Source organism: Vigna radiata, chromosome 5 (assembly GCF_000741045.1).
Source record: "Vigna radiata var. radiata cultivar VC1973A chromosome 5, Vradiata_ver6, whole genome shotgun sequence".
NCBI classification, from domain to species: domain Eukaryota; kingdom Viridiplantae; phylum Streptophyta; class Magnoliopsida; order Fabales; family Fabaceae; genus Vigna; species Vigna radiata.
Window position 1 is genome coordinate 29,709,756 of NC_028355.1, and position 14,218 is coordinate 29,723,973.

Sequence of the window (14,218 nt, forward strand, 5' to 3'; positions counted from 1 at the left end):
TAGTATTTTACATTTGAGTTATTTTCTCTAAAGATACCAAGCGTAGTATAGATACTTCATCGTTAGGCGAGATACTGTTTAAGCTCACGATATCGTTTAAGCTCACGATATCGTTTAGTCAAGTAAACGTTTCTTTTGTTATTGTCTCTTTTTAGACAAATAGCGTTTAACTTGTTTAAACTTTCTTTTATATTTTGATTTTTAAGTCTTTAAAAGGTTTTATCAGAGACATCATTTCAACTTATTCTGTTTTCGTGAGAGTTACGCTGAATACCTTTTTCAGGTGTGATAAGTATTAAGCGTTTAGCTTTAACTCTCTTAGACGCTTTAGGTACATCAACGTTTAGTCATGCGTCTGAGTGTTTTAACTTAGATGTTTTCTTATTTCTTTAGAACCTAAGTGTTTTCCTAAGTTTTTCTATGCTGGGATTCTGATTTTAGGTTTTGTATGTTTAGGGTTTAGATTCTAAGTCTTGTGTTTTCACCCTAAGTTATTTTTTAATTATTATTTCATTTTAATGTTATTTTATTAAATTTCAAAACATGAGAGTGTTTAGACGCATAGATAATTTTGTTTCTAACAAAATGAACAAAAATGACAAGTTTGTGGAAGATGTTTTAATTCAAAGAGAAGAAAAACATGCCTTAAGGTGTATAAACCTAGGTTTTTTGCTCCACTTCGTTCTACTTCTAAGATTTTTTTTTTTTTTCAACATACTCAAATTTTCTCATATTTAATCATTATTTCAGTTATGTAATTAGTTACTTTATAATTTAGTGTCTAAAAGGATAAAATGGTTTATTTTAATATAGAAGACCAAAATGAGATTTATATCAATATTACAAATATAATTAAATATTATTTCTTTAGTTAATAGAAAAGCTAACAAAATTCACGGAAATTTATTTAACACAACAATTAGCAAATTTGAAACTTCAAAAAAAAAAAAAAAAACGCAAAAAGTCAATGTTCAACTGAAGTTCTAAGTTTTTCTGCAGTTATATGGAAACTTGTAGTAAACTCAACTTGTCAAAAAGCAAATTAATGAATTTGATATTAATATTAATATATTTAATATATTTATGATTTATAATAAATGATATATTTATGATTATAATAAATGATATATTTATGATTTATAATAAAGGATAGGTTTTAAGAAATATATTTATGATTTATAATAAATGATTAAAACAAAATAATCTATATATTAATTTTTATTAATGGTTTGCTATAAAAATTTAAAATTTTTAGAAATAAATTGCTCTACTTTTACTTTAATATGTAAAGGTTGTTTTGAAATATTTTATAACCATCTGTGCAAGACTTTATATAAAAACATTGTAAAGACTGACCAAGAAAAAATCTGTTTGAAATGATTTTTCCTTAGTTTGAGCAAAGTTAATTGTAAATTTTTTAGTGAAAATAAATTTAAATTTTTGAATAGAAATAACGGCTTAAAAATATAATATTTAACTCTAAATAAGATATGCAATAAAATAAAATAAATATAGGAAATAAATTATTAAAATTATGGAAAACATTATTGTATTGTTGTATTGTGCGTGCATGTTCACACTATGTTATTTTAGTTTAATAAACTAAAACTTAATTTTAAATATATTAAATAAAATATATTTATTGTTATATTTAATATTATTTATTTATTATACTTATAATAACATGTAATTCATGTAAATATACAATTTAATATAACACCATATTCATTTATAATATTTATTATATAGTTTTGATTTATATATATATTAGGAAGTATTCTCGTATAAGCAATTAGTTTTTTTTTTTATAAAATGTTATTTCAGAATTATACTATTAAATTTGTTTCGAGACAAAATAAAAAAAAATAGCTTTTGTATAGATTCTCTTTATATGTCTAATAGATAAATCCTAATTATATAAAATAATAAATTATTTTGTATTCTAAACCATCCAAGTTGAACTAATGATTTCTGAAAGGAGCAACTAGCCAATAATTAACTGAAATATATTACATTACAAAAAGTAATTTTGGTATATAGTTAATTAATTAAAATATTTTAGATATATCACTTAAATTAAATTGTTAAATCTATCTAAACACGTAGCTTGAGAACAATTGAATATCAATAACGACAAATCGTTCTCCATCAAATTTAGCACCATTGCATTTTAATAATTTAAATTCAAAATCTTTAGATAAGATCTATACATTTGTCAAACTTTTACATGCATCATATCCATAATATGCACATAGTTTTTTATTTTCTCAAAAACAAATAATAACTACATTTAAAATCAGGTTGAATTTTTGAAAATCACTATGAAATTGAAAGTTAAAAAATGATTATTTAATCAAGACAAGTATTCTTAATCAACAACTTAGGTTACCCAAAATAGCATTCAATAAAGACTCAACAGTGGTCTTTCAAAATGAATCACATGATCTAGATCTGATCTTTTTTTTTCTCTTAATCAAAATGATGAAACATTGAAGCTACAATAATTACAACCACATGTTCCTAGGTACAAATTTTAACAATGATGTAAAAATTATTGTTTATTTCTTAGAATTTTTTTTCGCAATTTCCAAGTCTCTTACCACTGACATTGTAATATTCGGAGCAAGGACTGTCACGGCTCTGTCACATCACATGTCTCAGATCAAAAAAGTTGAATAAAATAATATTTTTTTTGTGACAATTCAAAATTCGACCACTCTGACCAACAATTATACTCATATTAATGCATCACCCGTACACGTGGCATCCGGACAAATCATTGGAACATCATCGGAGTGGGTCCCACTCATCGATAGAGGGTGGGAGAGCATGGTTACAATGAAGGGGTATGATGCTGCCAGGTGGCGGATCCTTATGGAGCTTGGTGCTGAACAGGAACATAATAGTGTTCCCCAAAATGTTAAAGAAAAGGGTAGTAAGGGTGCCAAATTGTGAAGTGAAGAAGAAGGTGTGCTGAGGAGGGAATCAAGGAATCTTTTGAAGGGTGAAGAGAGTAAAGAGGTGAAGTGCTGGTGGGTTTTCCTCAGATTTCTTCTCGGTGTTGAGGGTATGTCCAAAGTTTTCAACTTACATTGTGTGACATTGCTCGCTGTTGTTGATTTCATGTACTCGAGTTTCAGATTGGAAAAACACTACACTGTTCTTTGCTGGCTTTTGCTTCATTTTTTCTGAAAGTCTTGAAATTTTTGGGTTTATTTTTGCTGTTGATGTGGAACAGGAGATTTTTTTCCTCTTTCGTTTTATGAGGTTGAAATTTGTCTATGTAGAAAGAAAAAGTAATTAGGGTGGTTCAGGGGTTTCTTTTGGTGGAAGCATCTTTTTAGGTAGAGGGGTTTGTCCCATTCTCTCTATACAACTGTGGAATGTGGTTGTTCACTTGTTTGGTGGTGTTTTTCCCTAAATGGGTGTTTGTTGAATATAAAATTGGGGCAGTGGGCACACAAAGGTGAGGAGTTTTTTATATGTTCATTCCTTTGTTCTGTGTCATCATTGCTCTTTGACTGTTGACATCTATGTGTGTGTTAGAGAAATGGTATCTAGTCTGTGCATTTGGTCTGGTTTTTGCATTGTTATGTTAAACGGGATGATGAACCTGATAACTGTGTTGATGGCTGTTGATTTTCGTGCCAAACTTTAAAGCAATTGCTCTCTATTTCTTGAAATTAATTTTTTTCTTCTTTTATGTGGAAATTTAATGTCCAAACAAAGTATGATGGCATTATATTTAAGATGAGTTTGGCTACTCCTTTTGAGTTGGTTGTTTCTTTGCTGTAAAAGATTGAGCAAGCCTAACTTACATTACACCATGCTGTAGTGTTATACAAGATAGGTGTTTAGGTTATTCAAAGAAGGATAGATTGGCACTATGCATTTTTATTTTTTTGGAATTAAATGAACTAATATAATTAATCTAAAGTCTTGGTTTCTCAATTGTATCTGAAGGGCAACATGATTGCAAACTTGAGGCATCTGTTCCTCCACTATATTGTACAGAGAATGCTGTTGTATAATGTCTAAGGATATGCGGGTGTAAACTATGAATAAGGTTCATTTTATAAGTCAATCAGTGAATGCCTTATGAGAGTGCTGAAAATTAGAACATTAATTTAGTATTTGATTTGTTATTGATAAACCTCAGACCACGAAATTTAAGTAGATGACACTTGTCAGGTTTGAATGGTGGGACATGTGTTATGCTGCACTTGAAGTTGCTGTTTACTCAGATTCCGTTTACTTGGACTTTTAGAGGATGATATCCTGATTAGTGATTTCGGGGGGAAACTGGACATGAGTATGCTTGTGGGGATATGCTCGAACCGCGAGAATCTGATATACCCGTTCTGTTTCTGGTCCTGGTTGTGCTTCCCTTGGTGGCTTACATCTTGCTTGGAAAATGGAGTGAAACTACTAAGAAGAGAGATAGGATAAATTTGCTTGCCCATTTGGCTGCTGAAGAAGCTCTGAGAGCTGAAGAAATGGCTGTGGCTGATGTAATTCCTCCAGTTTCTGCTTCAAAAAATGAACATCATGAGTGTGCTAGGTGCTCTGCTCCAGCCAGAACTCGATGCTCCAAATGCAAATCTGTTAGATATTGGTAATTCTCTTAACTTATTTTAGCTGCTGACCTATTTTTTGTCTTCACTAATTTCTGTTGAATCATTGTTTGAATTCTTATCACAATATCTGACTTGGGATTAAGCATACATGTCTGCTGATTAGATTGAAATTTATACTACTCCAAATGAAGACTACAGTACCTTAGGGGCTGGGCTCAATTAATTATGTGATGGGTAATATCTGACCGGTTTTCTCTATAGTTATTGGCCAGTGAATTGTGCTAGTTTTTTAATTGGTTGTGGCATTGGCAGTTTGCTAATTGGGAACCTTTGTCTGAACAACTCTTTATGTTGATCTCTCTATGAGATCTTGCTTAAGAGTTTTCTAGGGTTTAATTAATGGAAATAAAGTGGAATGACCAAATATTGTTGTTCAGATTTGGAAGAAGAATAAGTGAGACAGGTTATATTTATAATCAATATTAAACAACTCTTCTATATGCTCTTTTATTAATTTCCTTCTATGACATGAATGTTGGGGAAAATATTGTGTTTGACCTTAAGATTATTTCTCAAAATTTGAGCTGTAAGTGGTTTGCAGCTCTGGAAATTGTCAAATAATCCATTGGAGGCTAGTTCACAAGCAGGAATGCCAGCAACTGGAACCTCATAAGTCAAGCTCATTTCCTATGGCTGTTTCAGTTGAGGAATTTGGTCATGGGAGTTATCTTTATGAAAATTTGAACAACCAGTTGTTATCTCCCACTTTGAAGCAGACTTTAAGGGAGAGTGCACCTATGGACAATTTGATTCACCCTTTGGTTGCCACTGCTGCTCCTGCTACAGCTGATTTTCCCCTATTTAATAATTTTCAACCTTCCACCTTTGAACGAACTTCCCATAAACCCAACAGAGAAACACGGAGAAGAGATAATGGGTCTATATATGAATCTTCTATTGAATCTTCTGATTATAAAGCCACCAGTTCTCTCCCAAGTGTGGTATCAAAGGAGGCATTTATGAGACAGAAGGTTTACTTGTTTTACTTTGATATCCAATTGGCATATATTTTATAAATTAATCAATGCTAATTCTCTTATCATGATGCTTAAATGTTACTGCAGTCAAGAAATAGCAATGATTCTGTGTTGGAGGAAGAAGTTTCGAATGTCAATTCTAGTGGTTTTGGAGTTTACATTAACAAACTCGATGCATCAAGAACCACAATTCATGAGGATGAAAACCATCAAAATCAATATGGAAATGCATTTGTGACAAGAAACAAATATGGACGCCCAATTAGTGACAACATTATAGATGAATTTCATACCGATATTGCCGCAAAAGGTGCAAATGTTGTCAAAGGGGGAAATTATCATTCTGAGGAAACAGCACAACACAAACGCTCTTCTGAAATGACAATCAAAGGAAGTGTGAAAGCTAAAAAAGCAATGCATACTCCCAAGACTAAATCTTCTAAATCACCGAAGTCAACATCAAAGATATCAACAGATTTTTGTTGCTCCGAAATAGAGAAGAAAGGAAAAACTGCAGATGAACCAAGTTAGTGTTTAAGATATCTCTTTCCCATAATTCTTGTTTTAACGTCAATGTTTCTTATAACTTGAGTTCGGTATTGATTCTATTTTAAGGTATTGGTCCTTTGTTGCTAGAATTCTTTTAAAATTAAAAATTTATTTTAATCATGCAGAAGTTGCTAGTATTAGTGATAGCATCCCTTTACATGGTAATGTTAGCAATGGAGCTGCTGGTACTGGAATTATGAAAATGATGGGCTTGAAGAAATCAACCAAACCCTGCCCTCCAGCTTCTACAGAAGGCATTGATGTAAAGTTCAAGAAGGTGAAGAAGATAAAGGTCAGATTTGGTAGATGCCTACAAATTTCAATTCCCTCTGTCCTACTTGAAACAATTTTCTATGGCCACAAATTAGAGAATGATGCCCTTACTACTAATTGGTGTCTTGATCATGTCCCAGATGTTGTTTCCTTATGATGAATTTGTAAAGATTTTCCAGAGTGATATATTTGGCATATGCCCCAGGGGCCTCTTAAATTGTGGGAACAGGTAATACTAGCACAATACATTAAAGTATAATTGTCATTTATGATAAAATAGAAAGAAATGTTGAATGTCTTACAGATTAGTTAGTAGATAGATCTCCAATTTTTGTCATTTCTCAAGTGGTACTATATCTTTTGCAACAATTAGATTATTCACTATTATTATAACTATTATTATTATTATAGTGGTTACAACAAAAGTTTTGAAGGAGGGGAAGTCTTCCCGTTTCAAGGTTACTTTTGTATGTGAACTGTCTCAATTTACCTTTTGTTTTCATATTGTTTGAATTTCAAAAAATGAGGCCCGATTTACTTGGAGCTAAAGTTTTGGGAAAATCTATCTATGGTCTTTTCTGGTATATTCTGAACTTTATTCATCTCTTTATTTTGCAGTTGCTATGCGAATGCTGTCTTGCAGTGCTTAACTTCTACGAAGCCTTTAGTCGTCTATCTGCTTTATAGATCTCACTCAAAAGCCTGTATTTACATTCTCTCTTATCTTTTAATGAGACAAAAGTCAAGACTATATTTGCTTTCAAGGCAATTTTTTAATGTTGTCTTATTTTTCATTGAATGCCAGGTTGTGCTAAAGATTGGTGTCTCATGTGTGAGTTAGAGCAACACATAATGATTTTAAGAGAAAATGGGGCTCCTCTATCCCCTAGTAGGATACTCTGGCATATGCGGAGCATTAACTGTCAAATGGGGGAAGGAAGTCAGGAAGATGCCCATGAATTTTTAAGGTCTTTTGAGATTATCTTACTTAAGTTTTTAGAATTATTAACTAATATAGGTACTATGTTTTCCTCTCAATGCACACCATCAAACACTAATTTCCTTGATATTTGGCTTGTTATTTCTATGCTGAATGCTTAGTAAATGATAAATTAAATGCATTGCTTATATAGGCTTCTAATTGCATCAATGCAATCTATATGCCTGGAGGGACTTGGTGGTGAGAAAAAGGTTGATCCTAGACTACAAGAAACCACTTTCATACAACATACTTTTGGTGGTCGTCTTCAATCCAAGGTTTGTGTCCCTTCATACCGTTTTCTCTTACTTTTTTGTTCCCTCTGTTTGGTCTGCTGTGATCTTAGTATTACATTTGTTTGATGGCCTAGTCGAATTTATTGTCTACAGGTTAAGTGTTTGAATTGTAATCATGAATCGGAAAGGCATGAAAACATTATGGACCTGACGCTGGAGATTTTGGGTTGGGTTGAGTCACTTGAAGATGCGCTAACTCAGTTTACTTCCCCTGAAGATTTGGATGGAGAGAATATGTACAGATGTGGAAGGTATAATTATCTAACGTATTTATGTTCTGTTACTATTGTGTGGTTCAGTTGGTTAATAAATTATTAAAGAATGTGAGGAGAGTGAGAAAACGAAAGAGCATTGTTAGAATTTCACTTCCAATTTAAGAAACTCTCACCTCTTTTTTGTACATTTTGAATTAGGTGCACAGCATATGTTCGAGCTAGAAAGCAACTCAGCATACATGAAGCTCCTAACATCTTGACTATAGTTTTGAAGAGATTTCAGGTATATTGCTCTTTTAAGGTTGTTCTCTATTGCCATTCCTCTTTTGCTTGCTTGGGAAGCTTGCTTTATTGTTTGTCTCGCTCTCTTTTTGCTACTTATGGCTTGGTTGGTGTTATAGTCATTCGCTTTCTAGATCAATGTTGATTACTCAATGAATTGACATATTGGAAAGCAAAAGCATTACTAACATATATATATATATATATATATATATATATATATATATATTTATGTGTGTGTGTGTGTGTGTGTTTACATATATATTTGTATTTTATTTTGTGGAATTGTCATATTTTTGTTTGTGAATGGGTGGGTTTGGCCAATTTCCACAGACCCTTTCGAAGACAAGTTTTAAATGGTATGGAAGAAGAAAAGAGCCAACCCTTTTGACAATACGTTTTAAAGGGTATGAAAAAATAGAGGTTAAGGATCCGTTGGAATGAAGTTCTTGCTATTCTTTGGTGCAAATAATTGGAGGCGGATGCTTGGATTTTTCAAGGTGTTTAGGAATTTTGGCTTCTTTAGGAGTGTTGGGGAGTATATTATGGCTGGCATTTCTGGGTGCTTAGCTCATGGACTTTGTAAATTGTCTTTTTGGAGTTTTTAGAGGCTAACATTATTACTACCCATGCTATATATGGATATAGTCTTCAAAATTTGCTTATTTAATTGTTGTTATGTTTGGTACAATGTCTTAATATGATTTATCTCAAGAATCTTAGGTTAATGTCACTTATAAATAACTCTAAAGATGAAAAACATCACACTAATTTGGTCACCGACAATTTGTGAGGTTGCATAAGCAATAATCTGCAAGCAATTGTTGAGTTCCTTGAAATTACCAGCCTTAAATTATCACATATTTGTAGTTCATTTCATAATTACTGTTTTTTGGATGTTATAATTCAGATACCGGATTATGTTTCAAATTGCCTCAGTTTCTTTCTATATACTGACTCTTTGGAATATCTTGTTTCTGTATCATCAGGAAGGAAGATATGGCAAAATTAATAAGTGTATAACTTTTCCCGAAATGCTGGATATGATTCCTTTCATGACTGGGACGGGTGATATCCCACCACTTTACATGCTTTATGCTGTTGTTGTGCACCTGGACACACTAAATGCATCTTTCTCTGGACACTATGTTTCATATGTAAAAGATCTGCAAGGCAATTGGTTCAGGATAGATGACACTGAGGTATTGCATATATTATGTTATTGAGAATCTAATGGGTGTAATTGTCATGATCTAGGAAACTAGCTCAAAAGCCTGAGTTATAGTAATGCTGCATTCATTTTTTACCTAGGGTTTCCTCATTTCAAAGGGTTTTCCTTTTGTAACAAATCTGTTATTCTGAACGCTCTTTTCTTACCCTTTTACCCCTCCCCTATTATCTAATTGACCTCCTTTAATTAGTAATTGTTCTAACTATCTCTGACCAATTCTCCCTTTTGTCCGACCTTCTAATTGGAGCTTTTGACATTAGCTCATAATAGTTAAACAGAACTTCAACATCAGACTCTTCTGTTGAATTCTTTCTTTCTTGACTATTGGTATCATTGTATTGAAAGACGTATTGCTATGATAATGAGTATGTTCTGCATTTCCATCGGACCTAGGGAAGTAAACAAACTACAGATATGTATTTTTAGTCGTATTATATGATGTTTCATACTGATAATCTTCTCAAATGTTTGTAATTCATTCAGTTTTCTGTGTTTCTCTTTTTGCATTTAACAGGTTCAGCCGGTGCTAATTAATCAGGTCATGTCAGAAGGAGCATATATCTTATTCTACATGAGGTAGAGATTTAGACGGTGGCACAGTTATTGTCATTTTATCTGAGTACTTTGGCATTTAATATACTCATTCTAATAAATTTGGTTCATTGTTGTATTTACAAGTGTTACCTTTTGAGCAAATTCCCTCCTTTGTCAATAAAAAGAAAAATTAAAAATGTCAATTCAAGCTAAAGATGAAAGTATCTAGGTGGGTTTAATTTTGGATCTTATTATTTAATCTTATTTCCTCCATTTGCTTTGCATTGTTATCTAATAGAGCCAGACTTGCAGTATAAAAGAGGGCTTGAAAGTTAATTAGATTGATCATATTCTAGCATTCTGTTGCTGCATAAATGTTACTTGTTTTAAGTTCACATAAGAATGCAGTTTTTTTAACCTATTCTTCCTTAATCTGGTATACGATCGTATTACTATGAATTATGCTCTTTGTCCATTCATTGTGGATGTCTGTGCATCTTTCTGTCATTGCATGTCTGTCTCTCTCTACGCATGCTTTCTTCTGGCTTTAAAACTGTTGAATTGTTGGTAGGTCTTGTCCCCGTCCTCCATTAGAACATACCGGGAAAGCCACACAATCAGTTTATGATGCTTCAAAGCACAATCCAATGGAAATGCATAAGCCTAAACCTGGACATGGCAGGCAGGGCAGCCAGTTTTTTGTACCAGAGCCATCACCCAATGTCAAGCCGGAAATGGTGACTCGCATTGTTGACACCACTAATGGCTTCCTTAGAAAGAGCACCAATAGGAATGCCCTGCCAGTGACACAGACTTACGCTGAAAACGTCAGGCATGAGTTTTCAGACGCCACATCAAGCGACTGGTCCCTTTTCACAAGCTCAGATGAAGCTTCTTTCACAACTGAGAGCACCAGGGACTCCTTCAGCACTGTAGACTATGGTGATTCATGCAACATGGATCCAATTTCATCTATCTTCAACTACACCCCAGAAAAGTCCTATATGAAGTTTTCACATAGTAGACCAGTTACCAGGGTCTTCCCTGAAAAGGGTAATGTTGAACAAATACAGAGAATTGATCAGTCTAAAAGGGTCAGCCATTCTTCTTCAAACGAACATCCTCCAAATGGGAATTGTGGGATGTATGTATATTATGGGAGTAATCCTGTGTGTGGTACTACCCGGACTTCTAGTCAGTGTGAATTTTAGTCCTTGGAAATCCTAACTTATTGAACTGATTATTAGATGCTGTAGGTGTTGTGCCTCAAAGTTTTCAATATTTAGTTGATTGAGGCATATAGTTCTTTTAAGCACAGATGTATTTTATTTTTGTTTTTATTGATAATTGTAAAGATGACAGCATCGTTCCTTGGTTTATCTATTAATCCACCAAAGTCTTTTCCTAGTGCTTTCACTGTTCCATTTCTTTGAGATTTGAGAATTTTTTTATAATAATGTTAATTGGTTCCGGAGCCATGCTCACTAGGCATGTTAATGTCCGTTTAGGATGCATTATAATATTTGTATGTAACATATAGGGAATACTTCAATTATTATATAACTCAATAAAACTCATCTTTAATTGCTTCACACTTTCGAGAAATTCTTGTACCCACTCAACTATAGATTACACCAAACCGTGGCTTACTGGTGTAGGTTTCGGAACTTGTGCAAACAAGATTTCTACATATCTATTTGTAAAATACTGGTTTTTGAGTTGACCAAGGCTAAAAAAATTACACCTTTAATTCATGGCATGCTAATGAGCTTGTTGCTTTGATATCCTTCTGGAACATTTTCAGGAAGCATACTGAGGTTTTTACGCCTTCTCTTTAAAAGTTTTAGAATAAAAATTCTCATAGGTGTTGTAAATTCTAGAATAAAAAATAAAAAATGATATTTTGATACACATAATTTTTTTACATTCATTTGACACTAATCTTTCTTATTTTTTAATTTTTTCCTTTTTAAAAAACTATAAAAATTCACTCTTTTAAAATTATTTTACTCTTATTATTAGAAGTGGCTTTTAGATCTAATTCAATCTCACAAAATCGGCTTGTAAGGTGAGGTTTGCACCTCACTTATATATATATATATATATATATATATATATATATATATATATATATATATATATATATTATAATTTGGCCTTATCTCTAGTGGATGTGCGACTTAAAACACACTCTCTTCACGCTGAGGTATAGACATCCTGTACGTGATAGTAGAAATTGAGTGGTCCAATACTGACCCGACAACGGGTGGAATAGAAAAAGAAATGCCCATTTAGAACTCGCTAGGGCAGACTTTAACCATGACTCTGATACTATGTTAGAAAATAAAAAGAATGAAATATTGTATTTCTTATTTAATTATAAGGAGAGAGTACAATTGATATATATAATTGTTTATAGCAGTATAAAAATATATGAAGTAAATAACAGATAATAAAATAATTCCAATACAAATGAATGGTAACGTGTGTCATCTTACTCTTATTCTAAAAAATTAAATCACACGTGAGTAAAATTATTTTAGAAAGCAACTAAATTTGATTAACGGTTTGATGAGAGATTAGATCGAATCTATTGTGTTTGTGGTACATTTATTCCGGATAGGTTTTAGTACGTCGGAGATCCTGACATGATCTTTTATGCGAGAAAAATCAAATTGATCAAATTTTGGGTGGTACCATTTTTTTTTTTGGTAAAAGTGTGGAATATGTCATTGTAAAAGGCATTAAGTCGCTTTATTTAGTTTTCTTATTTTCAAATAATTCATTTATTGAGATTGTCTATATACATTCGAAGTTCACCACGCCCTTTTATTTCAATTAATTCTCCGGTTGATTCTCGATAAAGAAGTTCACATTTTTTTCAATAGCTTTTTTAGATATCTTGTTTTTGAAAGATTTAATATTAATATTTTTTTCTAAGCTTCTTTACAATTTGAAGTGATTCATTATCTTCTTTATAATTATAATTTTTCCTCTCATTAAATATATTATATTTAGAGATTATTTTCAAATCCTCCACAAAAACAAGTTTCTTTAATCATAAAAAAAAAATTTAGAATTTGTCTTAGAATTACAATTAAACGAATTTAAATGTTGTAAATCTTGTAAAATATTGATAGTGGAAGTAACATATTCTAAAGAAAACATGTCAATGTTGAGGAATTGGTTATTGAACTTTAATTTTTTTTACTGATGCTGTATTGGTTTAACTTTTTTCCATCCATATATTTACTTAATTTTTTCATCGTAAATATTTTTTGCCTATTTATGCAATGTATTTTTATCCCGATCTTGATGTGATTTTTATGTTTCTTTTAAAATAAAATATTTGTTATTAGTGCAGTGAAGAAATATGACAATAATTATTTTCAACAATTGGCACTAGTTAGACAATTAGGATATGACAAGGTAAAGAATGAGAGTTTTTAGCTTTGGTTATGAATCGAAGCAAAAAGATTCAAGATTTTGTCAACAAAATCAAAAAAAAATTTTGGACTTAAACAATGTTGAGAATATGTAAAGTTTGTTTTTAATATTTTATTTCTAATTCATATCTAAGCATTTAATTGTCATTCCAAAAATTTTCTCATCATCCTTTTGTTTGTTTTAAAATACAGTTGTATTATATATGATCGAGATCATCTCATACTAGATAAAGTGGAATCATGTCAGTAAGAATATATCAATGCTAATAACGATCAAAATAATTAATCAAGGTAAAGGCGTAAGACGAATTAACAAAATTCTAAATAAATTAACGAATTCATTACAATATTTATTATTATCTCACACATATATTTAATTTGAACGTTAGAGTATCTTTTGTTGATATATCTCATTTTAGATTGGACGATATATAAACTTGTACATAAGAGGAATATTTTGGAGTGAAGAGCAAATAGTGCAGAAAAAAACTTATTGTGAAGTTTTTAGAGTGTGATTTCAACTCTAGCAAGAACAACAATAATATTCCTATAATCTCATATATATTTCTCATCATAGCCATTAACACAACCTTCCAAATCTTATTTCCTTTTATATTCAAATGAGACAGATAAAAGTGTGTCAAGTTTGATTATATTGTGTATAACTACTTCAAAATCATTTATAACAAATATTCTAAACATGGTTAAATATCTTTCATTGAAAAAAATTATATGTTCATGGTAGCATGATGTAAGAGTGTTAATGTTGTATGTAGTGGTAGATGTTTTTATTTTGTTG

At 31.6% G+C, this 14,218-nt stretch overlaps 1 protein-coding gene across 1 annotated transcript; it reads left to right on the top strand.

Moving 5' to 3' along the window:
* Positions 1–2,926: 2,926 nt before the first annotated feature.
* Positions 2,927–11,385, top strand: LOC106762298 (ubiquitin carboxyl-terminal hydrolase 15). Its single transcript, XM_014646129.2, has 14 exons — positions 2,927–3,067; positions 4,192–4,615; positions 5,179–5,608; positions 5,702–6,140; positions 6,289–6,455; positions 6,577–6,665; positions 7,055–7,140; positions 7,242–7,404; positions 7,570–7,693; positions 7,805–7,962; positions 8,125–8,209; positions 9,198–9,410; positions 9,954–10,015; positions 10,545–11,385. The coding sequence occupies exons 2-14, from the start codon at positions 4,329–4,331 to the stop codon at positions 11,182–11,184; spliced, it is 2,943 nt and encodes a 980-aa protein (XP_014501615.1). The 5' UTR covers positions 2,927–3,067; positions 4,192–4,328; the 3' UTR covers positions 11,185–11,385.
* Positions 11,386–14,218: the final 2,833 nt, after the last annotated feature.